Consider the following 27,878-nt stretch of genomic DNA (forward strand, 5'->3'; position numbering starts at 1 on the left):
AATAACCAGCATACCCTCAGAAAAGAATTATTTGATGTTCCTGTGGATATCATATGTGCCTTGTACTTTTAGAGCGCTTCTATTGTAATTCAACATTAATTATCTTTCCAATTAATGTACTGCATAACGCTGCAATATAAAATGTGTGCATTTTGTAAATGAGAAAATTGAGCTCAGTTCTGTCTGCTTTGATCCCGTTGTACCTTTATTACAATTGAGTACCAGAATTCTTCTCCTTTTCTGTTGGGTTATTGACACCCTGAACACACACAAGGGAGCTATCTCTTGCATTAGGAAGATACATTTATGCTTCTCTTTTCCAAGAAGACCTTCAACTTCTCTTTTTCAAAATCATTTTAATATATTTTCCTGCTTTATGATTGTTACTAAGCAGCTCATAAGGGAAATGGAGATGACGAAAGTACTAATAGAGTAGCATTTACCAGTTACCATAATATAGATACCATAAATACTTACAACTGCTAAAAAATTTAAGTGCAGAACAAGTCACCAATTAAAAAAATAAAATAATAAAATAAAATAAAAGCCTGCAGTCAGGGAGTGAAAATTTTCTTCTTTGAAAGGCAAATGATCCAACATATTCTTTAACGTGTTAAAAATATCACTTAAAGTTTTACTACTACGTTCCATAATAGTAAGTATAAAAGGGAACGCATATATAAAATACAAAATATAAATGGAAAATGTAAAACCAAAACCGTTGTCTGTGTGTATGTCTGAAAGAATATATGACTGGTGAATTTCCACAATGAGGAATTTAATTTTTCTGTTGGGTTTGATTTTTGTTTTTGTTTTGTTCAGTTGCTGTCAAAAGCCATAAACACTATGGGCTATTGGGTTTGACCTTCAATGCCACCATCTGAAAGCATTTCACAGTGCTTTTCCATTCTGAATTGTTTGAGGAAGGTAAAAATTCTCCCTTTCTCTAGTGACATTACATTTTTCATCTGTGCTTTCATTTTAACAGAACAGAAACTAAAACACGCAGAAAGCTGCAAACAAATCATCTGCTCCTCACACTCAACAGTCTTATATTCAACACGCTTTAATGCTCATTCTTACCTTGTAATCACTGAGTGTGTATGTGCCAAGAAGTGTCTGCAGATTAAGAATGTAAGAATGTCATCTATAAAATATTACTTCATATGGCTAAACAACCTTAGCTTAAATAACCTTGCTGATCTAAAGGTGTAAAAACGTAAGAGTAGTCTATTTAGCATCTTGATATAGGATTTTCTCTTGAACTGTCCTGGAATACTTCAGTAAAATCTTAAATGGAGAAAGATGGCAGTTTAAGCATATAGACTGGCTATTGTTGGTCAAGTAATTCATGCAACCTACTTTACTAGAGGCTGGTATACATTTTTCAACATCATCCTCAATCAGAGCCTTTTGAATTTCCTTTTATATATTTGAAATTCCTTTAATGTATTTCTTAGCAATGACACTAACCTACTGTTCCAGAAGGACCTATTACAGCTGAGGCAAATACACGAGGAACACTTATATGGAAAACGAATCTTGGGATTAGTTTGAAAAGCTTAATCAACTTCTCTTGTTTGGTATTAACACAGTTCATTCTGATTTGGTTTGGTTTGGTTTTGTGTGTTCTACTTTTCTCTTCAGTCTTCACTCCAACCTCCATGAGCAGCTTCTGCCCCAGGCAATTCCTTCAATTGCTCAGGATTAGAACTTCCACTAACAAAAGAATGAAAAATATTCATGCCAAAAGGGTTAGAAACTTTCTACCTTACAGAGAAAGTGGTAACAACAGCAACAAAATAACCTTTTGAAATTTCATTTTAAACTGAAATACTACACATTTCCAAATCTGAAAATCAAGAAAGCACCTCATGATTGGTTTAAAAAATCTCTTGGAAGATCACTTCCAACCTACCAAACACATTTTGAGTGATTTCAGTAGGTTCAACTACTGCATATAAATTTTACATAGAATCAGGGCTAAAAATCAGTTTTAAAAAACAAGAGAAACCAGTCAAGTCAGTGACACTATAACTGTATAAGCGAGGATTGCTTGTGCAAGACAGCACAAACACATTTGCAAATTACACCGATTTTCAAAAATTTCAGATCAGATATTGTTCCAATTTCTCTTTGATTACATGAAAGTGAACGAAAAGCAGCCCAGACTTCTCCATAACGGAAGCTCAGGCCTTGCAGTACACATCATATTTTAGCTTTGCTCCCAGCTTGGTTCCTTCTAAGCACGCTTTGAATTTGGCATCCATTTCCTGATTCTGAGCTTCAGTGAAAAGATTTTTCCAGTCTCCAACAACACCTAAAGAAAAGTGAAATAGCCTTGACTGTAAGGACAAGGGAGTATCGTTTGAAACAAATAAAATCACATCTCTTGTCATATTTCAGGATAATCCCCTTAAAAAAGATAAAATAAAAAATAAAACATCTGTCCAAAGAATACACTCTGCTGCTTTACTTTCAGTGTCCTTAAGAGAATGCAAACAGAAATGGGACATAGGAAGCTACTGGTCTGCCTTGTGCCATACACAGTTGCAGAAGTCTATAAAAGATTACCAGCAGCTATGAAAAGAACTCAAAAAGTTCAAAGATGTGGCTTTTAACTGCAAGAGAGTAGTGTGTCACAACCAGACACTACCCTGACCTGCAGTCTATTTTTGAGCTAGATTTTGGAGAGTTGGCTGCCTGAGGTATGCTGGGTCTATAGCTGTAGCGTGATGCATGGCTAAAAGGCATGGCTTAACCTGTAGAGCGTCTGGATTCAACAAATTCAGTGAGGTTCCTAGGCAACCACAAAGGTTATTTAGGAAATCCAAGAAGAAAAATCTTTGGAGGTACTTTGCAGATCAAGTGCCAGGCCCAGTAGTCACAGAAGCCAAAATAAAACTTTTTGCTTTAATTGGTGCTTGCTGCATACCACAGCTGAATGCTGTGCTACCTGGAAGGCACTTCTGCTAACTACATTATACGGGGCTTTACTGAATGATACTGCCACTTATGATGAAACCAGTTGATAGCATTCTGAAGCACCATCAGCGTTTCTTAAGTTCCAACCCTGAATATTGTACATAAAGATTAATCACTTACTCATCCACATTCATTTGTCCAAGATGCAGCACTACCATTCACAAACCCTGCAAAATATGCTGCTTGTTTGCTGTAAACAAATTTACCTTTGCGGAAAAGAACTGTGCCAACAGCACCATGAGTCTCCTGAGCCTTGTTCTTCACTGCCTGGAAAGTAGCCCTGTCTGCAATGGACTGGATCTGCTCTGCTGTTGGGGAGAATCCAAAGAATTCTGCTATTTGCTTTACACCAGAAGTCAGATTCTGAAAACAATGCAGTGAGAGGGGGTCATATTATATGCTTCCTCTAAAAAAGGACCTACCCACTCAGGACACATATGGCCATCACCTACTAACACTATCTTCCTTTACAGTACATTTTGTATGTTACACTGGAGCTAAGTTTTCATGTAGCCAGACTCAACTTGTTCCTAAATGGATACTTGATTTTGCTTTCAGAAACCTGTACTATTTGCTTCTAATTTCAGCAGTTTTCAGGAAATGGGCTCCGATGTGTCTTGACCATCAGAACACAGCAGCTGCTTTACCTCTTTCAGGTCTTCATATATTACAATCATAGTGTTCTCATCCTCAATGTGTTTGTTCCAGGTGACTGCATGGTCAAAATAAGATCCCCAGCCAACTGTGAAGAGAAAAAAACATCAGTGTGATCGCTTTTTACTACTGTGTACTTATTTCTCTCTGACAGAAGGATTGCTCTCTGTGGCCCACCAGTTACGCCCATGCAGAAAAACAGAACAGTCTGTCCTTTAGGTGGTACCAGGCTGTATAACAGAACAATAAAGACTTCCATTGGACTTTTGTAGGTAGGGGGCTTCCACACAGAAACATGTACTTCCTATGTGCTTCCCCTCCATTTCTGTATTGTCATTGAAGATATCTCTTAAAAGCCAAAGCTAGACATCAGTCTAAATCTAAAACCTAAGTTCCTTACAGGGTTTTTGGCCTCGTGTGTGGGAACATGTGAGGTAAAGACAACAGTCATTCCATTACCACCATTTCAGATCTGTAGCATCGCCCCCATTACTTACTGACAGGATTTTGTCCCAGTGCTATTATCAAGCTGCCAGGCAACTCTCTTTGCTTGGAAGAGCAAAATATCCAGAAGCAAAATATCTTTTGGGCTTTCTCCCCATTTTCTCATTCAACTGTCCTTTATCATGAGGTATGGCCACCAGTAAACTAATTATGACACAGCTGTTTTCCCACTAGTCCCATTTAGTTGTTTTCAAATATTTTCTTCTGTTGTTTCTTCAGCTACATTCAGTAACTATAACCATACCTTTCCCATTCATGAACTCGGAGAAGAACTCATCCCAGGAGTTGTAACTGGGGACACTTGGCACATTCTTGTGGAAATGGAAAAATGAAACAGCTGTATCTTTAGGGTTTCGAAACAACACTAGTATCTGGAGCAAGAGAAAGAGATCAACAACTTTAGATCACTCGTTTCCCCTGGCAACCAAAATGACAGTAAAACCAAACATTCTGCAATCAATAACTTACCAGGGACCACAAAATATTTTCATTATTAGGTAAGGCATAGAGAATAAATTTACAACATGGTCATAATAAAGGCCTTCTTACCACTCCTAAGAGTTGCCTATGGCCCTGAAGCAACTGTAGAAAGGAGCAGTTGGAAAAAAAAAAAAAAAACTGTAATACTGTCATGGAAAACTATCTCATAACTACCTAAGACCTGGGAAATGTCTAAGAACCATTCACCAGCCCACTGGTAGGAAAAGCTCCATTTGATTCTCCTTCAGGATACAATCATCTCCCATTTTTCAAAGCACGGCAACAATGTATTTGAAATCCTAAGAGACTGCAATCCTTGGAGAGTGTGAACACTTCTGTAAACAAGCTATACATAAAACAGGAAAAAATACTCATGGAACATGGCTAAAACCCCCATTCCTGAACCAATTCCTCCCTTCATCTGCAGTACATTTCCTAACTGCTGTGTACCTTTCATTGTTCAGTGACTTGGAACCAGAAATACCGAAGTTTTAAAAATGTGACTCTGCATGGAGACAGTGTCTCAAGAGGTACTGCTGTCACATTCATTCCCACCATGGCCGTACAAGAGTAGCATAGAAAAGCATGACACCTCAACCATTTTTTTGAGCACTGTGACAGCCTCTAGATCTGTTCTTTGTTTATGTATCACTAGTGCCTTTGTACTAGAGCAGTCCAGAGGTCATGAGATTCCCACTGCCTCCAAGTTCCTTTCCCTCAATGACACTTGATAGGGTGCAGGAAAAGGATGTAGCCCCAAATAATACTCATGCATGTTGGTGCTGCCTGTGAAATCAGGCTTGATCTTAGGAAGGGGAAGGATTTAAAAAAAAAAAAAAAAAAAAGCCCACCTTGGCTTTGCTCTTGAAAATAGACTTGGGGAGGAAATCATAATTCAGATGTGTTGCCAAAATCCTTGGAGATGGAATCTGCTTCATCCTCTTTAGAAATAAACAGAACAATAAGTGAGAACAGGTTTATTACATGGGTGCAGCAACAATCTGTGAGCATGAGTCGCCTGCGTGAAGCAGCTCCTAATCAAAAGGCATTACTCATCCAAGATTATCCTTTTTTACTCTCTCAGGAGAAATATCTTTACTTGCTACATGACTTCATTTTAATAACTTGCGTGCGGGGGTGCAGGAGAGAAAACTACAGACTTGAAGTAGGTTCTTTTCACTAACCTGATATTTATCTGGATCTCCACATTCAATAAATGGTAGCTCTGCGCTTACAGGTTTACTCTGAATAGTTGTAAATATCAAATCGTTTAAAATCTGGATAAGCCAATTCACACCTGGATCAAGAAACCCAGAGAACAAAACAAAACATATGAGAGGTTTATATAAGATCTCAGAGCATTCTCATTACATGGCTTGATTCAGCATAATAGACAATAATAGTCATCAAATTACAGGTTCAAATTAAAGCTCTCAAATGACTATAAACAAAATAATGTTTTCTGTTAACAAGATCCTCAACAGCTTCTTAACTGTGACCTTCTTGCCTCACTTACAATTGATATGTGGAAAGCATCAGGAGTAGAATTGACAACGATACTTTTAATATATTTTTAATATAGTCATAAATCAATCAGTGACAGACAATAAAGGCAGCTTTCCTGTCATTTACAGAGAAACATTTGGGAAGTGGCCGAGTAGGAGAATGAAGGAACGAGCAAGGAGTTTCATTTATCTGTCAGAATTTCCTGCCCCTCTCCCTGCACTGGGTTGAGGATGAAACAGAGCCATCTACTCAGCATTACCAGCAGTGCTTGTCCCAAGCTGTGCCTGTTGCTTTCTCCACAAAGTGACTGCCAGAAGGGCTAGAGGAGATGCAACCCACCAGACACCTGCATCTTTCCCATTGGAAAAGACCTTCAGGTTTCCCACAACTCTCTGGATGCCCCAGTGACAGCTTGTTGGGACGGACTGAGGGAACGGTGTGTTCACTGCAGACCACAGCATCCTCCCAGGGCCTTGTGGAGGCACACTTGGAAGGCTTCCCACTGAGGCCACGGAGATGTGGCCATGGAGCTGCCTCAGCCTCCTGCACGCTGCCAGTTCCCTGTGAATGCAGCTGACAGAGGCACTACAGGGAACACAGGATGCAAACAGCTTTAACCAGCTTTAACCTCACACTTTCAGCAGAGTTATTCCCAGAAAGCAGGTCTTCCACCCTCTGTTACATAAAGTGGCTCAGGACTGTGTCATACTTATACAATAATGTGTATGCAATGTGTACACATCATACAGTGCTTTGTAATACATCTATATGTACGGAAATCTTAATGTATTTGGTGTTATATAAACATAAGACATTTAATGATGCATATAATTTATCCCAATCTCCTGTTTACACACACACAAAAAAAAAACCAAACAGCTGAAATCATTAAAAGCTGCTAAACCCATGTCTTCAGCTGCCCTGTATAAGCTAAATGTGCCCAAAAGCTAATTTTACTTTAACAAAAACCTACAACTGATAAACCTATAATGCCTGGCCTCTAAATCCTCTCTTGTCCTCTGAACCACGTGACCTGTCCTTGAGAAGTATGGCAGCCAGGGGCATTCCTCAGCCCCACCTCACAAATGTGTCTCTCTGCATCAGTCTGAGTTTTCCTCCCCACTGCACACACCGGAGCTGGGGGAAACATACATATAGCAAGACTTTATTGTAACTTAACCTTCATCATCCTCAGTAAGTAAAAGGAATGAGGACATATTAATAATCATCTAAAAATTACAGGTGACCGAAGAGTTTGAGCCTGGCATGGAAAATATCCAGGAAGCTTGCAAAGGAAGCCAGCCATCAGACCTCAGATGCAGGCAGTACTACAACTCCACATCTGCCAAACTCTATGAGAAATCAAAGCCAGTGCCAAGCTCTGTCTATAGCCTACCTTTATAAGGTCCAGCAGAACCCTGGACACAAAGCCAAGAAAATGAGTCCCCTTAAAACAAAGATGCGTGTTTCACTTGTTGTGTCACCTCCCTCCTTTTGTGCTTCGTGTGCCCTCTCCTTCTCTTGGCTCAATGTTCTGTCCCACAGCTAGCATATATTTACCCTAAACACTACAGGCTTACTTCTTCAGTGCCTAAACACACTACAGTTTATTTTCAGATCAGAACTGACCAAAACAAAACCATCGGAACTGACCATGCTCTTCACTTTGCTGGATGAGATCTTGGCTAAGGGCTTTGTTATTAGAGCTCAGTGTGAGCTCATCAGCTGTGTTAGTGCACTGAATTCCTCCTCTGGACCCATGCTTTCTCAGCAGCCCTTAGCTTCTGCTGCTTGGGTCTCAAAGTAGAAACATATGCTTAGAAAGCATTTCCTTCATTATCAAAACCTGGCCCTTCTTTGTAAGCAAACATGTCACATGAGACACAGCATTGATCAAAATCTAGCTGGTAGGTTGGTTGGTCGTAGAGGTTTTTTTTTTTACCCCCACCGCTCCTATTGCACCTTTCTCCCTTTCTGCTGACCTCTCACTACAAGATTTTTAATTCCAGTATGCTATAATCTATCACGTTGCAATTACAAAACAAAATACAATAATGATACTAAATATAATGCCAAGAAAATGATTATTATCTTGCAAGTAAACATACTGCACGCTGCCACATTCTACTCCTTAGAGTCTAATGCATAACTTTATTGCTTCTGCACATTACACTGCATTATATTATTAATATGCTTTTCAGAATGCAGTTTATCACACTGACAGAGGTATCTTGCTCCACTGATAAATAAAAACTCTCACTTCTTCAGCCAAAAATAGTTTTGAATGCTAAAACATTTTATCCTTTCAGAAGTATAAATCATGCTAAAAACCAGTGGAACAGATTGCATAATTAAGATAAAGCTGGAAAAAAACCTGCTGCCTCTGCTTGTAACAGAAACGCCCATTATCCTCACACAACGTAAAACCATAATTAATTTGTTATTTTCCTTCTTATTGTGTCAGCTACTTAGTTATAGTACCATAGACAACAGCAAGTAATTTATAATGTATTCACCGCATTTGGGGTAAGACACCAGCACCATATCATCTCTTCTGGCTTCCAGGTTCTCCAGGGCTTGGAACGTCTCTGCACTGCACACTGTGACTGGATAAGGAGTCCCCCGGTAGGAGAACAGCAGGTCCTTCAGGGTAAACCCTTCAGACTTTGCCAGTGCTTTATTCATTTCATCTGCAAAGGCTTTATTCTCCTCAGCCATGCTTACCAACTTTTGCTGGGACATGAAACTGCTGATTTAATGCCATTAAGTGCCTTTAAATATACATTTTTAAGGGGTGGAGCAGAAATTGTCAGTATTATTTCCACCTCTCCTCCTCCCCCCACCTCAAAAAAAAAAAAAAAAAAAAAACAAACAAACAAAAAAAACCCCTACAAATTTAACACATTTCTTTCTCTCCTCCCTTCCCACCTTTCTGGAAATGAAAACTGGGTTGATCTTGCCTATCCATAACCTGCAGAGGAGAAATTGCTTTAAGAACAAATCCCAGTGAGAGCCAAGTAGAGCAAGTAATACTAGCGAGCTCAGCCACCAGAGAATACTGAATTGGGAAAGAATTGCTCTGTAAGAAAAAGCAGCAAGATATTAAATCCAATCTTACATAACATTAGTAGGAAAAAAGCACCTCAGAAAAAAAAGTCCCTAATAAAAATGAAAAACATAAAAAAAAAAAAAAGAGATCTTGGCAATAAACTCAACCTAATACCACAAGTTAAGAGAAATAGACAACAAACAGCAGAAGACAATAAAATCAAAACCATAGAACAGAAAGAACAATACAGAGAAGGAAGCAGTGCTACCATTTTGGGTTCAGAATATCACTGTAGGAGTTACCCACTGCCTTTAAACATATTTTTTATGTTAAAAAGGACAATTAAACACTGAGTTATGGCATAGAGCAGGCTTTTCCAATACACTCAAGACTAGACAAGGATCTCTTTTTAGTGACTGGCAGCCTTATATATCTAGCCATGATTTTCCCTCCTTGGGCATGCAGAGGGGCCTAGGGCTGGTTCAGGAGGGGCAGAGCAGCTCCTCCATTGGGCTGAGCAGGACGAGAGTTGTACTGAAAAAAAATAATTTCCTTTTGTAACATTACCCGTATAGTTGACCAATGGAAGCCATTTTTTTTCAATTTCAGCAAAATACTGTTTTTCACAACACCCTATTGGACAAAATGGGGAGCATACACCTAGACTAAAGTGTAATGTGATAGGTGAACAACTGGCTGACAGGTTGGTTCAAAGGATTATAATAACCAGGATACATTGGGCTGACAGGCAGTCACTGGTGGGGTTCCTCAGGGCTTCTTTTTAGGGGCACTTCTCTTCAGTGTTTTCATCAATTACTTGGATACAGGACTTGAAGATATACTAAGGAAGTTTGAAGATGACACCAAACTGGGACACCGAGAGGCCCTGCAAAGAGGTCTTGACAAATTAGAGGAATGGGCAATCACCAACCACAGGAACTTTAACAAGAGCAAGTGCAGAGTTCTGCACCTGGGATGGGACAACCTTGGATCTATGGCCAGACTGGGAAACGAGAGGTTGGAGAGTGGTCCCACAGAAAGCGATGTGTGTGTTTGGGGGGGGGAGGGATGTTCTGGTTGGTGGCAAGCTGAACATCAGCAGTGTGCCAAAGGGCCAATTGCACCCTGGAGTGCACCAGTCCAGCACTGCCATCAGCCGAGGAAAGGGGATGTCTTGCCCTGCTGTGCAGCCTGAGGCCTCACCTCCAGCACTGGGTGCCATTTTAGGTGCCACACTGCAAGAAGGACATAAACCTAATAGGGTGTTCAAAAGGAACACCACACAGTTGGGTGAAGGGTGTGGAGATGTCTGAGGAGCAGATGAGGCCCCTGCGTTTGCTAGCCAGAGCAGAGGAGCTGAGGGGAGGCCTCATGGCGGCTGCAGCTCCTCACAGGGAGCGGAGGGGCAGCGCTGATCTCTGCTCTGTGTGACAGCGGCAGGGCCCGAGGGAACGGCGTGGAGCTGTGTCAGGGGACGGCTAGTGAGGGTTGGGAACAGGGTCTGCACCAGAGGGCGGTGGGCATGGAACGGTCTGCCCAGGGCAGTGAGCACGGCCCCGAGCTGCCGCCGTTCAAGGAGTGTTTGGACAACGCTCTCAGACACGGCGCTTAGATTTGGTGCAGTGCTGTGTTAAGCCAGGGATTGGACTCCATGATCCTTGTGGGTCCCTTCTAACTGAAGACGTTCGAACACACCGCCGCCACGCGGGATAGATTCGAGACACCTAGCACGCGATCGGTCGCAGGCGGCAAGAGGCGATGCGCACGCACGGGCAGCCACAACGGGCGGGGCGGGCTGACTGCGCGTGCGCAGCCTGTACAGGCGCTACCGGAAGCGCGGCCCGGGGGCTGCGGCGGCCATGAGGAGGCGGCTGGTGGCGGGGCTGGTGGCGCTGGAGGTAGCCGGGCTGGGCGGCGCCCTCCTGCTCTACCGCGCCATGGACCGCAGCCAAGGTGCGGCGGGGCGGCCGGGCGGGGTGCCCCAGGAGCCGGGGATTGCATCGCACCACAGCCGCACTTATTCTGCACGCGTTTGGGTTTTTGGTGGGGGATAGCACTGGTTACCTGATGCAGGAACGGGGTCTTGTGCCTTTTCATAGTTAAGGGGAAGCGGCCGTCAGATGAGGCAGGATTCGATGAATCCTGTTTCAGGCATCTGCTCTGCAGCCCCGGGAGGGATCTGGAGGTTCACCGCTCGGTCTCGCAGGCGTGATTTGACGTTTTCCAGATGAGAGCAGACCCAGCTGGCAAGTGCAGGGGGCAGCCAGGGTCAGCTTCCAGTGACGTAGCCTCAGTCCCTGAAGCCTCTCATGCTTCTGATTCACTGCTTAGGGAACACACAAGTAAGCCAGGCACCAGCTTAGCTATACAGAGAGGCTCCATCTGTGCTGCAGCCACCTTATTTTGCACTCAGGGCCCTGTGGGCTCAGTGATGTGACAGGCCTGCACCCCTGCAGGAGATGGCAGCCAGCCCTGCCACCCCAGGGTCAGCACGATCCCAAAGGCACCTGTTGTTGAGGCTGTGGGGCACCTGTCCCCCCCTTACAGCAGGAGAGTGATTTTAGACTGAGTTCCTCATTCTGAGGCACCTTTGTAGAAGTTCTTCAGTTGTAGTTCTGCACGGTGTGGTGAGCTCAGGATGGCTGGCTGTGCTCAGTTAGGCTTTCATCACTTTGCACTACCACTAGCGCTTAGAAGTTCGACAGACTGCTGCAAATCATTACAATGGCATAAAACTGTCATTTCATGGTTTTCTGCTGGCTTAGTCAAACTGCCTAAAGAAGGATTGAGTGAGCATCCAGGGCCATGGCAGGATTCAGTTTCCTGATAAGTCCTTCGCATGTCAGTCTGCTGTGCTTCATTCAGCTTTGTTTGAGTGTGCAGCTTGTATGCAGTTACCACTAGTGTGAGGAAGCTCAGAAAACACTCAGCTGGTAAGAGTTGCACACAGGAGGATCTTCAATATCTTCCTGATACAATTAAAAAAAAAATGCAGATCATAGTACTCAACAACACCTATAACAAAGAGCTAGGACAAACCTACATAAAAGTAATTAGAAAAATAGTGTATTTAATTATTTCTCTTAAAATATGCTAAGTAACTATGACTTATCTTTCTTGTCAGACTTCAGATACACAATGCAGAAGAGGTTTCCATCAGTTCTGGAAGGTAGGTTTGTGTTTGCTGGCTTCAGAAAGATGGCTGAAGCTTCTCCTGCATCTTACATACAAAACAGATTGTATTATTGCTTAAAACTACACCAGGAGAGATTGCAGAAGTGTTTGTTGTTACGTGTAGGCGTGGCTGGAGTGTTGGATGGAGACTTCAAAAGTGGAGGGCTCTATGTCCAAACAAGCTAGCCATAAAATCACTGAGTTACAGCTAACAGATTTTCCTGTTTTTCAGTTTATTACAAATCCAATGAGTGGTCTGGAGTTCACGGCATAAGGGAGAATGACCAAATGGCATGGTTAAGCAGCAAGAATTAAAGTAAGATAGGCTGATAAAGAAAATAATTATTTTGCAGTAGTTATTGTAAAAATGTCTACATTATGATGCCCAGCTCATCTTTTTGATTTCTTGCCTCTGTACTTCTTTTTCAGCCCCGTGTGCCTGAGCTGTTTTTTCCTTTTGATGATGCTTTTCACATCCCTGTTGTGAAGCCACCTGTCGCGCTCTAATTCCCACTTGATCTGTTTGATATCTGGAAAGAGGAAAGATAGAAGAAGTCAGGAGCTGATGGATGCTTCTGAACATCATGTGGAATACAGATAAATCATGTAGAAGTTAAAACTTGACTACTTTATTTATAAACATTAATAAAATGCAAACTGCTGATTTTAGTGACACCAGAGAACTTTTTTCTCCCCAATACACACCCTACTATCTCAGAATCTTGGGGTCTGAGATGCTCTTGACATTGATTTTTGTTTGTTTTTTTTAGTGCTACATACTCTCCTGTACAAGCATGCAGCACATTACTATTTTTTTCAGGTGACATCAGAAAGTCTTGTAAAGGCTCTACAAAAGACTGACGATTCAAAGAAATGCACATTTAATTCATCAGTGTTATTTCTGAGAAATTACTTTTGCTTCATCAGTATCACGAGGAAATATTTCCAGTAGGTAGATAAAGATAGCCATGCTATCTTCCCTTCACAAGGATCCAGGATACTCCTGATCAGAGCAACATTCATATGAAAGCTTGACAAATGGTACAGTCAGTTTTTATTTACAGTGTAAAGGGAGAACACAAAAGCCTCCTCTCTTCTGACGCCTTATTAGGTCCAGTTGTTGCAGTTCATATTAGTGAACTGCATCAGTTCCTATTAGTGAACTGCCCATCTTTTAACTGAAAAATACCACATCATCTCTTAATTGAGCTACTTTCCCTCCTGTGTTCTCTCTAACCTTATGTGTACCACACTTAGTTTATCACTTTTAAGTGCATAATCTAAAGAGAAAGAAGCAGAAGAGCACTACAACTACCTGCTCTCCACAGCATGTACTTACTTGCATTATCTCTGTTAGCCATGGCATTCATTCCAATATTGTCAAACTTGGACCCAGCATTTTCATCCAGCAGGTAGCCAATCTTTAAAAAGAGAATTTTTCTTATTTTACTGCAAAGAAGCATGTAAAATGCTTGAACTTCTTTATTTGCCTAAGGATTGACCTAACTTACCTCTTCAGCAGCTGCCAGTATTTTGGCATCTTTGAGTTTTCTCTTCTTTCCTTGGCTGGATCCTTCCAACAAGAAGTATGATTCTTATGAGACAGAAATTCAAATTCACAATAACACTAGAACACAAGTGTTCTCAATAGTTCCATTGGTTTTTTTGTTTGTTTGTTTTTTTAATTTAATAAGACCACCTGAAATACTCCGTTAGAAAACTTTATTCACCACCTCCCCTAAAAAGAGGAGGGAAAAAAGTTTTCCAACAGGAACTAAATAGCATAAATCTACGCAATGTGTATTAGTAGCAGATGCAAACCCACAAGCTACTCTGCCAGTACAACTCCATCCTTCAAATACACCTCCTTTGATCCCCAGCCCTCCAAGAGCAGATCATCATTCTGAATTAGGCCACCCCGTTTGGAGGATAAGGCTAAAACCAATTCCTTTTCTTCTGTAGTTTATTCAGATCTGAATCCAGATCCACAAATCTACTGTACTGGACTCTTCTCGTGACAATTTTTCCAGACTGCCTGTTTGTATTAGGCCTTCTCAAATGAAATAATACTTCCTTACCTTCATGTGATCCCATAAAATTCATATCTTTCTTTCTCTTGGTCTTTTTACTGACAGACTTCGATTGATTGTCATTGTTAAGGTCTGTCAGAAAAAAATAATATATCAGTTCCTCATTCTCACACCTTATGCACGTATTTAAAGCACACTAGCCAATAAAAATACCTACTTAGACATAAATCTATCTCAGTGATCTGAGTCTTTACTTCAAAAATAAGTTTAACGCACAGTAGACACAACTGAACCTTGATTTCTTAAAGCCACAACATTAAAAACTGTTCAGTGATGTGCCTTTATGCTTTTTTTCCAAAGCAGCAAATATTAATGAAGTAAGAAACTAAGATACATAACATTATGTAGGCTAGGACATTATGTAAACTTTGATTGTCTGTTTAAGTATGATGAAATAACAGTTGTATCAAAGATTCATGTGTTAACAGCTGTAAGAATAATTTACCTGCTCTATCTTCAGTCATATTCCTGTGACTTTTATTAGTTGAAATACTCCATTAATTTGTGCTTTGCCTACAGAAAGTGCATTCTGAGTAACCTATGCTTTTCAGTTGAAAAGACAATAGAATCATAAAGGTGCAGCAATCAGTTACCGTTACAGAGGTAATAAAAATAGGGTGCACAGCTGCATTAGAAGAGTAAGCTGTTACTCACAAGCCAGTAACGTCAGAAGTTACCTCATTTAAAAATTAACATTAACTAACCCAAAGAAATAAAAAAGCTAGGAAGTGACAGATTTTTTTTCCCCTTTGAAATCTTTAATACATGTGTGTACTGTAGCCATTCATTTATTTATAAAGCTACCTTTTGTTCTGCCAATGCTTTCAGAATCAAGAAAACACATCTTGTATGCAAATTGTTAAACCCTGGTGCATAATTCCCACTTTCATCTCCGAGACTGTGCAGAAACTGTTGTTTTTTATCTTCACTTAAAATCCAAACCTCTCACCTGGATAACCAAATATTAATTTAAATATGTATTTGCAAATTAAATAATCTGTTTTTAAAAGATTTCTCTTGGGTTTGTTGTCGTTGTTGTTTTTACATGAAATGTTACTTTACCTGGGCCATTACCATCATCAGACACGTCCATAAATACACCTCCTTCCTCATCCATATCCTCTTCAAAGTCATCTTCCTCCATGCTTCCTAAGGAGACTTCCTCATCATCCAGGTCACTGAATTCTTCATCGTCAGAATCCTCCCAGTCAGCACCGGATTCCTCACTTCTTTTGCTTTTCTTATTCCCGTTGCTTTTCTTTTTTATATTACTAAAACAACACATAACAGGTTTAGCACATCATCTGGTAGAATACAGTTTGCCAGATAACATCCATCTACCCATAAGTACTATGGTAGAAAAGTAAAACATCACTGCAAATTTTGTAAATACAGTAATGATAAATATACTAAATGTATTACGCACACAGGTATGGAACTCTGTTAAAAACTAAGCAATTTTAAGAAGCTTTGGAGATAGTCCTATTCTAAAATAAACTGAGTCTTTCTGAAAAGGAGCAAAGACACACGGAAAGTCTTCTCTGTAAAAGCCACATCATATGCTGGATCTCCATATGAGGAAGAAATCTCTTTCTTTTTTCCCACAGAAAGAAAATGCAGCTCTCCAGATACTAAATGCTTCGCTGTTGTTTTATGTCTCCTCTTATTTTTCACTCCCACCAATCTGGATCACAGAAACATTTCAGTAGGAGTTTAAACTTGAATTCTCATTTCAATTCTTAAAAAGAATGTTCCGTGCTGATTTTAAGGGTATACTGAAGATACTTTAACTAAAAAAAGAGGTTAATCGATCGCTAATGAACTGCTGACCTCCTGAAAACTGAGCTCTGTGATTCTGGACTCCACAGTTTATTCCCTGAGTTAGGTCCAGTTACAGCCAGTCCTGACAGCAGCAGCACAACTATGCCTCATTCTGTTTCCTTCTGTACGTGGTAATTCCCAAACAGAAACCAGAGGCAATGAAAAACAAGTAAGATTACACCTTGTTTACCGGGTTACTGCACTGCACAGATAAAATACTACAGGTCTCACGCTTCAAGCCAAGGTACTGTAAGCACCACTGAATCACGATGCTCCATCCTGAGGGATGCAGAAAAGCAGCAGTACCCAGCATTCAACTGCTATTGCCTGTTTTCTTTTTTTTTTCCTGCAAAAGTGATAAGCTGAAAGATGAAAGAACCGATTTAAAGTCTTACCCAGCAAAATCAAGGTCATCCTGGCCAACACCAACAGCACCATCAGCTTCAAATGTATCTGGGGAAAAAAACATACATACTTTTTCCTACAAAGTGTCACATAAAAATTATGAAGTCGTTGCAAAATATTAAGTATTGTTTTCCCAAACAACTTATATGATCGGCAGCAACAGCAAAGGGACCTGATATTAATGGGTTCATACTCCCACAGAAAGATATTCCACAAAACAGTTACTTTAAAATAACTGCACTTTTTCTGAAGAAAAATAAATGAAACAAAATGGAAACAGAAAGATGATAGATTTCTCTTTAAATAATTATGACAGTTTACTTTGTCCAGAATGTGATTTCTGACCAGCACCAGGTGATGATGGAAGCAGACACCTTTGTTCTTAAACCCTTGTTCCAAATCAGATGAAAACTCAGTTAGGATACTTCAAACAAGTGTCCTGACAGCTCATCTGTTGACTAATTTTCAGGTTAGAAGTTTGCCAAGGCCCCAGCTGAACAACTCATCTCATGAGAGATGTTGGGAATTATGACAGAACCTCTAAGAAAGGTTTAAAAACACCAGGCAGTAAAAAAAAAAAGAACAAGGTACAAGAAAAGGTTATTTCATTCTCAGGCTACATTTGGAAAAGATTGAAGGGGCATCAACTGATCTGTGCCAGTTTGTTTACACTCAAACACCCAAGATTTCCTACCTGAGCTAAACAAGCTGTACTGTTAACTATAGTAGCATAGGACAGAAATTGAAAAGTCAATTTTTCTTCCACTTTCACATTCATGGACCAAATTATTTTATACAAAAAGGGTAAATTAATAATTTCTAAAAGCAGGAAATACCAGAAGAGTCACAGCAAGGCAAAATGCAACTTTACCAGAAGAGTTACTGCAAGGCAAAATGCAACTTTACCCAGTGCTCTTTCAAACTCATCATCGTCCACATCTTCCACGCTTTCTTCATCCTCCTGACGCCTGTGCTTCTCTCTCGTTTTATCAAACTTTGTATAGAATCTGAAACAGCAGATTACTCTCAGACACAAAGCTACAGCTAATTCTTTATAGGATTAAAAAAAAAAATAGACTAAAAAATAACCCAGCAGATTGATTCAAGTGTGTATTTTCCCAGTTGAAAAGAGTAAGTCAACTATTTCAAACACATCCCAGAACAGAGATTTGTATTTTCTTTCTTTTCCACGCTGTAAGTCACTACTGTAAGATTAAAACAATACAATTTCACAGACGTGCTAGAAATCATTTTGAACACAGTGAATTTATAAAAGGGCAAAAGGAAGATGTGCAGATCAGGAAAGTGACAAGTTCCACTTAGAATCATAGAATCACTCATGTTGGAAAAGACCTTAAAGATCATTGCATCCAACTACAACCTAACCATGCTACCCTACCTAACAACCCTCCTCTAAATCACGTCCCTGAGCACCACATCCAAACAGTTTTTAAACACATCCAGGGATGGTGACTCAACCACCTCCCTGGGGAGCCTATGCCAGTGCTTAACAACCCTTTCTGTAAAGAAGTGTCTCCTGATATCCAACTTACACTTACCCTGGCGCAACTTAAGGCCATTTCCCCTCATCCCGTCACCTGTCACCAGTGAGAAGAGACCAACCCCACCCTCACTGCAATCAACTTTCAGATATCTGAAGAAAGCAATAAGGTCTCCCCTCAGCTTCCTCTTCCCCAGACTAAAAAAATCCAGCAATCTACCAATTAAGTTACATTAAATCTAGTTTTGATACTTACAAATTGCAACCCACGAGCCATTCATTATCACCCAGTGTTTAGGGTGTATTTACCATAACAACATTATTATTTGATGTGTAGACTCCAAGCACTGACTGCTTTCATTCACAATATTCTTTCCTTTTGATAAATTCTGAAATCAGCTTCTAAGGAAACTGTCACCACAAGTCATTCAAACTGATCAAAATTTGCAAGCACTTGAAACACTAGCGAATACTTATTAGATGTAATTTTTTTTTAAGGCATTGCATTAAAAAACTCTTAAAATGAATGTTCATAAATATTTTATTACCTGTGAAAAAATAATTCATCCACTGGGATTTTGCTTTCATCTCTGGCAAGGAATTCCTTACTATTGACTGCAAAAGCCAAAAAGAACTGATTTTACTTCAAGTTGAAATGACTCCTATTCTTCTCAGTGGTGTCACAAGTGGTTAAACAGCATTACAGACAGAAGCACAGCGATAATCAGTGCCATCTATTACATAAAGTGAGTTCATCACAAAACCTCTTCAAATCAACAGTTCTTTGTATATACTGATCATTAGCTGTGAGCAGGCCCCTCGGATAAACTCAACCAGGTCCTAATTTACATGCCAACAAGTGAGGTTAAAAAAAAAACATTTTTTTTTTTTTAATTCTGATTTTAAAAATAAGGTAGGAAACAATGTAAGCCAGCTCTCATCCACTGAAACAGTAGGACTGCTTCTGCCCAGCACCCCTGGCAGTAAGGAGCAATGCAGCTGAAATGAGAGCCATGTACCAGAAGCCGATGAAGCATGCTGTGAAGAATGGATCCAGTCCCACTCTACCACCATTTCTGAGGAAACGGGGCAAAGTATGACATCTGTGGCAACAGACCAATGAGGTTATCAGTGATCGGCCCTGTGAAGAAGCTTTCCCTCTCGTGTCTTCTACTTCCCTCCCTCACCTCAGAAGACAGTGCTACTGCTTATCTCAGTGGACATACATGGTAATATTTCCTAAGTGGCAAAGGTTCAAGTTTCTGAAAAGAGATCAGCATACAAAAGGACTGTTCAAATGAATAGTAGAAGGTATCAGAGGATTTGCAATCTCAGTTCCTCATGCCTCAGCAGTGCCTAACTATAATATATAAATACCATATTGGACATTTTACTCGTAAAATACTTCCTCAACTTGTGGTAAGTGTTCAGTTTGTTCCTTCAAGTAAGGATAAACTAAAGAATGCAATAACAAATTACATCCTCAAATGTATTCTAGGTAAGAATTCTTCAAGCCTTCATAGCCAGAAAAACACACATCATTAAGGGCACATCAGTTAATCTGTATTAGTAAAGCTCCTGATTAACGCATCAGGTCTAAAGTTACAGGAAGTACATCTGTGGGAATGGTAAAAGCTTCACCACAGATTATGGTACCTCTTCTGTCCTCAAGGAACAAGTCTGAAGTTTTATCTTGCTTTTAACTACTGGTTCTTACCATCAAACCTTGCCCATAATCACTGTAAAGACTGGGAGTGGACAAAACCCAGCTTTTTTTCTGTAAGCAGGTAGTCACCTACCAAAGTTAGAACAGAAGAGATGCTGAACACAAATCCTAAAAGCCACAGCTGTGGCATTGTTTGAAGTAATCCACATAATCTAAGGAAAGAGCTTAGTGCGATTTACATTGTTATATAAATCCATTTTCTGAGATTATAAGTCACTTTTCAATTATATTAAGCGGAGTTAATGTGGTTATGTGATAGTTTGGAAACAAATACATTAACTGCATACTACTACTGCTTTAACCAGTACTAGACCATTTTAAAGATTTTTATATAATTCTAGGTATATTTTTAGAAATTTCATGAAGCAAAAAAACTGGGATGCCACACATAAAAATGGCACATCTGTGAGCAGGAAACTTACTATTTTGTGAACATATGTACCTCTAAAGGTAATGCCCTAACAGATCGCTCTGCTAACTAGAATTAAGGTTAGCCAGAAGAAACTCTAAGGCTGTTTATGTTTTTTAGCAGCATTTTTGCCCCCAAGGTGTCACACTGCCAGCTACAAGCCAATCTGTAGCAAAGCTCTAAACTTTTTACACAGGACTGCAAAATTTACTCTCTACCCAGTGAATGTATCACCTTGTATGAGATGCAGGAAAAAAATGGTAATTTAGCATGAGAAACTATAGAAAATACATGCAGGTGATAGCAAAAATAGCACTGTAGACAAAAAGGCACACTGTTTTCAGGCACTCTGTCCTTTGCTGTTATACATTTCCTAATGGTCAAGGAGAAGGTACAAAGTTGATGATGCACTGCCTAAGAAAAAAGGAATTACTATCAGAAAATAATTGACAACTAGAGGGAAAATACAGGGACAAAAGGTATTAAAAAGATTTGATGAGTAAAGCTAAGTAGAAGTATAGCAGAAAAACTGGTTTTCTACTCAAATAGACAGACTGAGATAATAGAAACAGCACAGTACAGAGGATGGATGTTCACAACAATCAGCCAAGACTTCTTTTTTTTTTTAACTTCAAAAATACAGTTTCTTAATCATAACGCTAAGAGAAAAGTGGCCAGCCTACCTGCCAGATTTTGTGTATCCGTCATAAACTGCTTCTTCTTCCGCTGCATTACCACACTGCTGGTGTTCTCTGTAGCAGAACATAAATCAGAAACAAATGACTTTATTAGAACTTATACAAAGCTGAGAGGAACGGCTGCCATCCAGAGGGACTCTGACAGGCTGTAAAAACATGCAGTCCAACAAAGAGAACTGCAGGAAGTCCTGCAACTGGGGAGATACAACCCCAGGAACTAATATATATGCAGGGGGTCATCCAGCTGGAAAGCAACTTGGCAGAAAAGGCCCCGAGAGACAGCAGATTGACCAGGAACCAGCAATGTGCCCTTACCACAAAGACACTCAGTGTTAACCTGGACTGTATTGGGAGAAGTGTTATCAGCATGCCAAGGCAAGGGATCCTTTCCCTCCATTCAGTCCTGGTGAAGTTAAGCCTGGAGGGCTGTGCACAGTTCTGGGCCCCCAGTACAAGAGATGTGCATACTACAGGGAACCCAGGAAAGGGCCACAAAGATGAAAGGACAAGAGCATCTCTCCTGTGAAGAACAGCCATGAGAGATGGGACTATTCAGCCTGGAACAGACTTAAGGGGGAATCTCATCAATGTGCACAAATATCTACAAAGATAAAGTCAGGCTATTTTCAGAGGGGTCCAGGGATAACGTGAGGAAATTGGGTTTGAACTCCTCTGAACATCAGGAAGCACTTTTTACTGTGAGAATGGCTGAGCAGTGGCACAGGCTGCCCGCAGAGGCTGTGCAGTCTCCCGCTGTAGATGTCATCCTCAAAAGCCAGCTGGATATGGTCCTGGGCAGCCTGCTTAAGCAGGGCAGTTGGACTAAATGATCTCCACAGATGCTTTCCAACCTCAATTATTCTGCACTCAGTCTTTTCACTCCCCTACATTTATTCCTGCTAGCTTGGCAGTTACTGAAACTCTGGTTATAGGGCAGCACTATTTGGCTAGCAGCTGCTTCTGAGTTGCAGATATCTTTCACGCAGCCCTGCAGACTGATGCCACACCTCTGGTGCAGCACATGCACTCCAAATATTTGACAAGCACAGATCGTTAACAATCTGATAGAATTTCACTACCAATAAGCAAGATCAAATGCAAAGAAGTTCACCTTTGCCTTTGTGGAGTTTGGGATTTCGGTACACAAAGCGATCCAAGAATCTCATTAATGTGAAATCTTGCAAAGGGTCACCGGAGTACTGAATATGATTTCCCTGAAATAAGAAAATGTTTGTGGTCTTCATTTTCAAAAGACAGCAACATGTAGTTAGTGAGGGCTCAAATGGTCTGAGAACAAAATCAAACAACAACAAAAATTTGGGGATATCTCATCATTTAAGCCTGACAAGTTAACCCGCTCCTTTATATGCTTTTATTCTTGGAATTGCACTATTTTCTTCATAAAGCACCTCCCTCACTTTGTTTCAGTGATGAACTGCCTTGCAGTGTACTGTGCTAAAAGAGAAAGATTTTTATTGACAGAGATCCATAGTTTGCAACTACTAAGTTAATAGCCAGTGCAACTTGAATACCATATATATAAAGAAAATAACAATTACAAGTAGGCACTTGTGCATGATATCACAACAGTATTTTAAGAACTAAATAAATAAAAGTTTTGTTTTAAAAACAGAGCCTCTCACATCAAGAAAACAGAACACTTTAAGCAGACAGACCAAAATTGAGAACACCTCTAAGGATGACGTAATATGCACTTTTCAACCAAGTTATTTCCTTCTGTGAGCAGCCTCACTTAGATAAAACACTAACTCAGTGCAAAGCTTTGTATCTGAGTGCACGTTACTCACAGTGCTGCAGAACTTCCAGCAATCTGCAGAGCACAATGAAGTTTTATACTGTTTTTTAATGGCAAAAGAGAGCTAACATAAAAATCACAGTTCAAAGCCACAGACAGGTAAAAGCACTTACCTCTAGAATGGTTTTTGCAAAGAGAGCCACAGATGGGTGAAAATGTTCAGAAAGCTGAAAAACACCAAACCTTTCTTTATTTCGACATCAAAAATAAATGCCATCTTTTTTCATGTTGTCACAGACTTCTGACAACACTGTATTTTAAGGCCACTCTGCAACTCACCAAACAACAGACAAGCACGTACTGGGGCTCTGCCCTTCAACAACAAAAGAATGTCAAGTTCTCACCTTTCGTTAGCATTAACCAAAAGTATCCTCAACTATCATTTTATTTAACTAAATACTAAAAGGCTTCATTAATAAAAGATTCAAAAGTCTAAAAAAGATCATAGATTGAATCTCCACTACAAAATTCCTAGTCCTACTCTGGAATATCAGCACCGAATACAGCACATACAAGCTTGGAGCTGAACAATGTTTCCTTTAACCTTTCTGTCATGGGACTGAGGTAACTACTTCAGAAATAATCAAGTTAATTTTCTTTTCTTGATAAAAGGACCACACTAAGAAACACAGCATGCAGTAATAGGAGAATGCTTTACCTTCTTCAGTTCCCAAAGGCTTGTACTTTCAGCACCACAGTATAAAGGACTTCGGTGCAAAGGATCGTAGGAAACCCCATTCTTTCTCCCTGGGGGACAGAAGAGGTAGAAAATGACTTTTACATTTCCTCAAGCAAACTCAGGACAGTATTATATTCATTTCACCGTGACAGCAATGCTGTTCATCATTCTTTGCTAGAGAGGCCACAGATTCATACAGTAGCAGACAAAGATTATATCCAGAAGCCCACAGTATGATCAGGTGGTACAGAGGAGTTCCTACTCACTTCTAGGAAAGCCCTTGAAAACCCCAGCTCTGTTCCACAAGGGAAATACTGTCCCCCTGTACACAGCACTGGTGAGACTACACCTTGAATACTGTGATCAGTTTTGGGAACGCTTTAACTCCCAGTGCACTACATGATGTTATGATGTGGAATACCAGTAACCAAAAATCATAAAACCATGACAAAGAGGAACAAAAAATGATTCTGATTGCTTTGAATCAAACTTCAATTTGAAAAAATAAAGTTATGTTCTAATTAATTTTACCAGTCTTGATCAACATGTCACTGTTACTGAATGTTAGGACTTGAATGCATTATGTTTTCTTGCTAATTTACCTCCCATATTCTCATGATGCACCCATGAGGCTGCTGAACTCAGATTATTTCTTTTAGCAGAATTTTCTGTTGCGCTCCTCTCTTCCCTTTCTACTTTATCTGCATCCACAAATGTTTCCTCATTCTCTTCAGTCTCTTCTTGATCCTTAAAGCACTCTTCTTCATCAGACTCCTAAACAACAAACAAAATGTTTCTGAACAGCTTTTCTTTTTCAGTTTTATTACGATTTGATAGAAAAATCCACATATTCCTGAAGAATCAGCACACAACAATGCAAACAGTGTTTAGGCAACACGTATTTTTGGCCATCATACAAGACTACAACTGAACTTCACAGTCATGCAGTTATACGATCCGTCACACAACTGCAATGGGTCCCTCCTCGACTGATGAAAGAAAATAAGGTATTATTTCAATACTGCTTGGTTATACTTCAGAGACTGCAAAAAGAAGAAGGCCATCTTCTGACAAAGCTTTTTGGATTGGAGTGTTTACCTGCTTACTTACACAGCATTAAGCAAAATAATTCTCTCTCCGTGAATGAAGGCTGTAGAACCTGCTAGAATGTGGACAGTATCTTTGCAGATTTTAAATGCAGTTATAATTGTACTTTTTGCCACAGAACAATCAGATATTAACAAAATCTCCTAAGATTTCCATTTAAAAAGGCAGTCTTTTTCAGGTACGAAGAATTATTCATAAAGAGAAATAGGTCAGGGAAAGGTGAACGTCTCTCTTAGACCTACGGAATAAAGAAGTCATACCACGTGATCCTGTAACTGGACCCTCAGGCCTGGTTTTACTTTCAGAAGCTCAGACAGAAGGTACAGGGTTCCACAAATGAAGGGTGGTGTCTGTCCAGTAGTGACCTGAAGCAACCTCTTCACGAAGGCCTTCACTCGCCGTAACACCACGTCTGCCTTCAGAGATTTATAGACAAGATTAAGAAACATGGATGGCTTTGAGCAGGTTGCTAAACCGGGATCTAGAAGCTTCCTGTAGAAAACAAAGAAGAATTAATCGTCATAACGTACACTGGAGAATAACTGCTATCAAAAACTACTATCCATGTTTTTCAGACAGGTATCCAGAAGTACAGCGTGTTCTCCAATACAAAAAACCATTATGATCAATGTTGAAAATGTCAAAAGCTGCGTAACATCTGCAAGTCCATAACAATCAATTAACATTAAAAAAAATCTGTATCAGGAAATGAAATAAATGTAAAAAAATATATATATTTAAAAACTAAGTTCAACACAGAAGTTTAAAAATTGAGGACATACGAAGTGAGAAACTAATCTGACCTATTCAGATCATCAAAAAAAGTAGAAAGAAAATGGTTGGCAACTGTCAGGCCTTACAATCAGGCCAGATATCTGTGTTGGCAACTCCACTTTCTATTCACTTTTTTTCTGACACCATCCGGTACAGGAAGGCCTCTAAATGCATTGCATAGTCTGAGGGAACCCAAGTTCCCTTTATAATATCAGCATCAAATAAACAGAAGCCTGTAAGGATCCTACCAAGTGTCTAAATAATGAGCTAGGATTAAAAAGGAGATTCTTTTAGAACACGAGTTTTCCCAACTCAACAAATTAAGTCATCTAAGGATTATGTTGACATGGGGTTTTCCTCCCTTATGAAAAACAGACAACAGGATTTTAGGCTGTTGCATCACTAAAACACACTGTCTGTGGAAGTGATTTCAGAATAAGTAATTATCAAATAGTGTTAAAATGTATCTGGAATTACAACATGCTGCCAGAAGACAGTGCAAAGTCACTTCCTCACAACCTCTGGCTGTCCTTTATCCCCACTTTAAGTTAAAAAAAAATTAGGTATGTTATTTTCCAGCTCATAGCAAACATCAGAAATGTTTATCCAGTGGGACACAAAGTTTGCAAAATCTCAACAGCAGCTAAGCTGTTACCAAAGATCCAAACCCGTCACTTACTTATACAGTGCTGCGTAGTACCTATCGGATACAGTCTGCTGGGAGTCCATAACCTGGAACAGCAACATCAGGGCCTGGACGCTGGTGCTGAAGTTCACAAGGTGCAGAACTTTAAACAAGGTGTTCATTTGTTCTTTCACTTTCTCATCACCGATCTCAGCATAAGGGTAAGCTCTGTTAACCCCGCTAAGAAGAGCGCTGAGCATTTTGGATTCGACATCTTTTTTCTTAATGCAGTTCCGAAAAAAACAGAAGTACAAAGTTATCAGCTTGTTGGCCAACGGTGTTTCTTCATGACTGAGGACTATCTGATTTAAAAAGCACATGGCGTAATACTGAGTCTTTGCACTGATGTTTGTGCGGTACAAAAGTCTCTCCACCTCACTGCACACCACTCCTTTCATATTTGGATGCTTGTGAAGTAAAGTCTCTAGAAGATAAGATGCTTTGGTGGCTATTTTGTTCTGAGGGTCTCCCAGTTTATTTACCAGCTGGACAAGCAGAAATTTCTCCTGCTCAGGCTTGTTGCAGAGAAGCTCGTGGGCAGCTGCCAGCGCTCGGGTTTTTGTTGCTGTCAGGGAATCGTGGCTCAGTGCTTCCAAGGTCTGCACAAACTCTGCCACCAACAGCTTCAGCTGGTGCTCAAAGTACCATAGTATCAGCCGTCTGTCCCTGGAATCTCTGTTGCCACTCGACATTTTCTCTATGTTGTTAAATGGACGCTGTGAGAAAGACCACAGCTTGCGAGTATCTGGTAAGAGATCTGAAAGGAGAAGCTCTCTGAAAGTATCCAGAGCCATGAGGCTCTGTTGCCTGCTGCCCTTTTTCTTTACGAGGTTCACCAGGTTCTCAACAAAGTGGAGACTGTGAACAGCGCTGTCCTGGATGAGGAGGGTCATGGCTGCCATCCTGTCAGCGAGGGTACCCGACGACACAACGGTTTTCATCCACGCCGACGAGGCTCCCTTCTGATACTCCGTCTTGCTCTTGTACAGCTCTGTCTCGTGCTGGTACAGCTTTTGGGCCAAGGCCTTGTACTGGGACAGGAGGGCTGGATCCTGCGGCTCAGCAGAAGTCTCACCGGTGTACTCGAGGTCGTACCACTTGCCGCCAGGTTTGATCAGTATCACCTCCCTAGCACGAAATGTGAAGTCCTCTTCCAGCCTCTCCTTCTGGACCGACTGCTGCTGGCGTGGACCACCGCCAGCTAGCTTCTTCTTGCTGTCTTTTCTGCTACTCACTTGCTCTTCGGTTTTTTTTTCCTTTTTCCCTTCTGATGAAGGAGCAACTGTTTCCTTCTTGCTTTTCTCCTTGCTTTTCTCCTTCTTGCTTTTCTCCTTCTTTGGGATCTTCTCTTTCTCTTTGCTGCCCTTCTTCTCCTCGTTCTCCTCCTCCTCCTCCTCCTCGTCCAGGCAGCCTTTTGCATACTTGCCAAGCCCCAAGGAGCCGATGAAGGCCTCCAGCTCCCCCTCCTTCAGATCGTCGATGGCACCTTTCTTGCCGCCGTCCACCATCTCCTCCGCCTCGTCCACGCCGCACAGCATGAGGAAGTCTTGCTGCGGACGGCAGCGAGGCGGTTACACGCGGCTTACACGCGGGTCCCACACGCTCCCGCTCCCTCCCGCCTCCCCTCACCTTGGTGCCGCCGAGGCGGAGCACCTCATCCAGCGTGAACCCATCGGCATCTCCACCATCATCACCATCATCATCATCTTCATCCAGTTCGTAGCCATCCGCCTCCTCCGGCCGCCGCCGCACGCCCCACTCCCCGAGCGCCGCCATGGCAGGCTGCAGGAAGCCGGCTCGGTGACGCAGGCGCAG

General features: G+C 40.8%; 2 protein-coding genes and 1 long non-coding RNA gene across 4 annotated transcripts; 1 reads left to right on the forward strand and 2 right to left on the reverse strand.

Annotated features, from left to right (window-relative positions):
• Positions 1 to 182: 182 nt before the first annotated feature.
• SULT6B1 (sulfotransferase family 6B member 1) lies at positions 183 to 11,432 on the reverse strand. The gene is made up of 9 exons (XM_040697711.2): positions 11,243 to 11,432; positions 9,914 to 10,064; positions 8,646 to 8,878; positions 5,808 to 5,920; positions 5,475 to 5,564; positions 4,388 to 4,514; positions 3,633 to 3,727; positions 3,192 to 3,348; positions 183 to 2,320 (listed from the first exon to the last, which is right to left on the reverse strand). The coding sequence occupies exons 3-9, from the start codon at positions 8,869 to 8,871 to the stop codon at positions 2,190 to 2,192; spliced, it is 939 nt and encodes a 312-aa protein (XP_040553645.1). The 5' UTR covers positions 8,872 to 8,878; positions 9,914 to 10,064; positions 11,243 to 11,432; the 3' UTR covers positions 183 to 2,189.
• LOC107052889 lies at positions 11,006 to 13,025 on the forward strand. The gene is made up of 4 exons (XR_001465684.4): positions 11,006 to 11,131; positions 12,303 to 12,347; positions 12,585 to 12,668; positions 12,782 to 13,025. It is a non-coding gene; the product is annotated as an uncharacterized LOC107052889 (long non-coding RNA).
• On the reverse strand, positions 12,223 to 27,865 carry CEBPZ (CCAAT/enhancer binding protein zeta). Of its 2 annotated transcripts, none has more exon segments than NM_001031060.2 (16): positions 12,223 to 12,882; positions 13,692 to 13,773; positions 13,864 to 13,925; positions 14,431 to 14,514; positions 15,505 to 15,713; positions 16,659 to 16,716; positions 17,575 to 17,675; positions 18,718 to 18,784; positions 20,988 to 21,056; positions 22,114 to 22,216; positions 22,932 to 22,985; positions 23,477 to 23,565; positions 24,100 to 24,271; positions 24,865 to 25,096; positions 26,058 to 27,613; positions 27,693 to 27,865. In NM_001031060.2, coding segments are annotated over 16 exon segments (3,225 nt in total). In that variant the 5' UTR covers positions 27,840 to 27,865; the 3' UTR covers positions 12,223 to 12,742.
• Between the last annotated feature and the right edge of the window lie 13 nt (positions 27,866 to 27,878).

The sequence above is a fragment of the Gallus gallus genome, chromosome 3 (genome assembly GCF_016699485.2).
Source record: "Gallus gallus isolate bGalGal1 chromosome 3, bGalGal1.mat.broiler.GRCg7b, whole genome shotgun sequence".
In the NCBI taxonomy this organism is placed as follows: Eukaryota; Metazoa; Chordata; class Aves; order Galliformes; family Phasianidae; genus Gallus; species Gallus gallus.

Excerpts from the sequence above, each read along its gene's own strand:
- SULT6B1 (XM_040697711.2), bottom strand. The coding sequence starts at position 8,871 with ATGTCCCAGCAAAAGTTGGTAAGCATGGCTGAGGAGAATAAAGCCTTT. Across the intron at positions 5,921-8,645 it reads GGTGTCTTACCCCAAATGCG|GTGTGAATTGGCTTATCCAG; the intron begins GTGAATACATTA and ends TTCTTGATCCAG. Across the intron at positions 2,321-3,191 it reads CACAGTTCTTTTCCGCAAAG|GTGTTGTTGGAGACTGGAAA; the intron begins GTAAATTTGTTT and ends ACTTTTCTTTAG.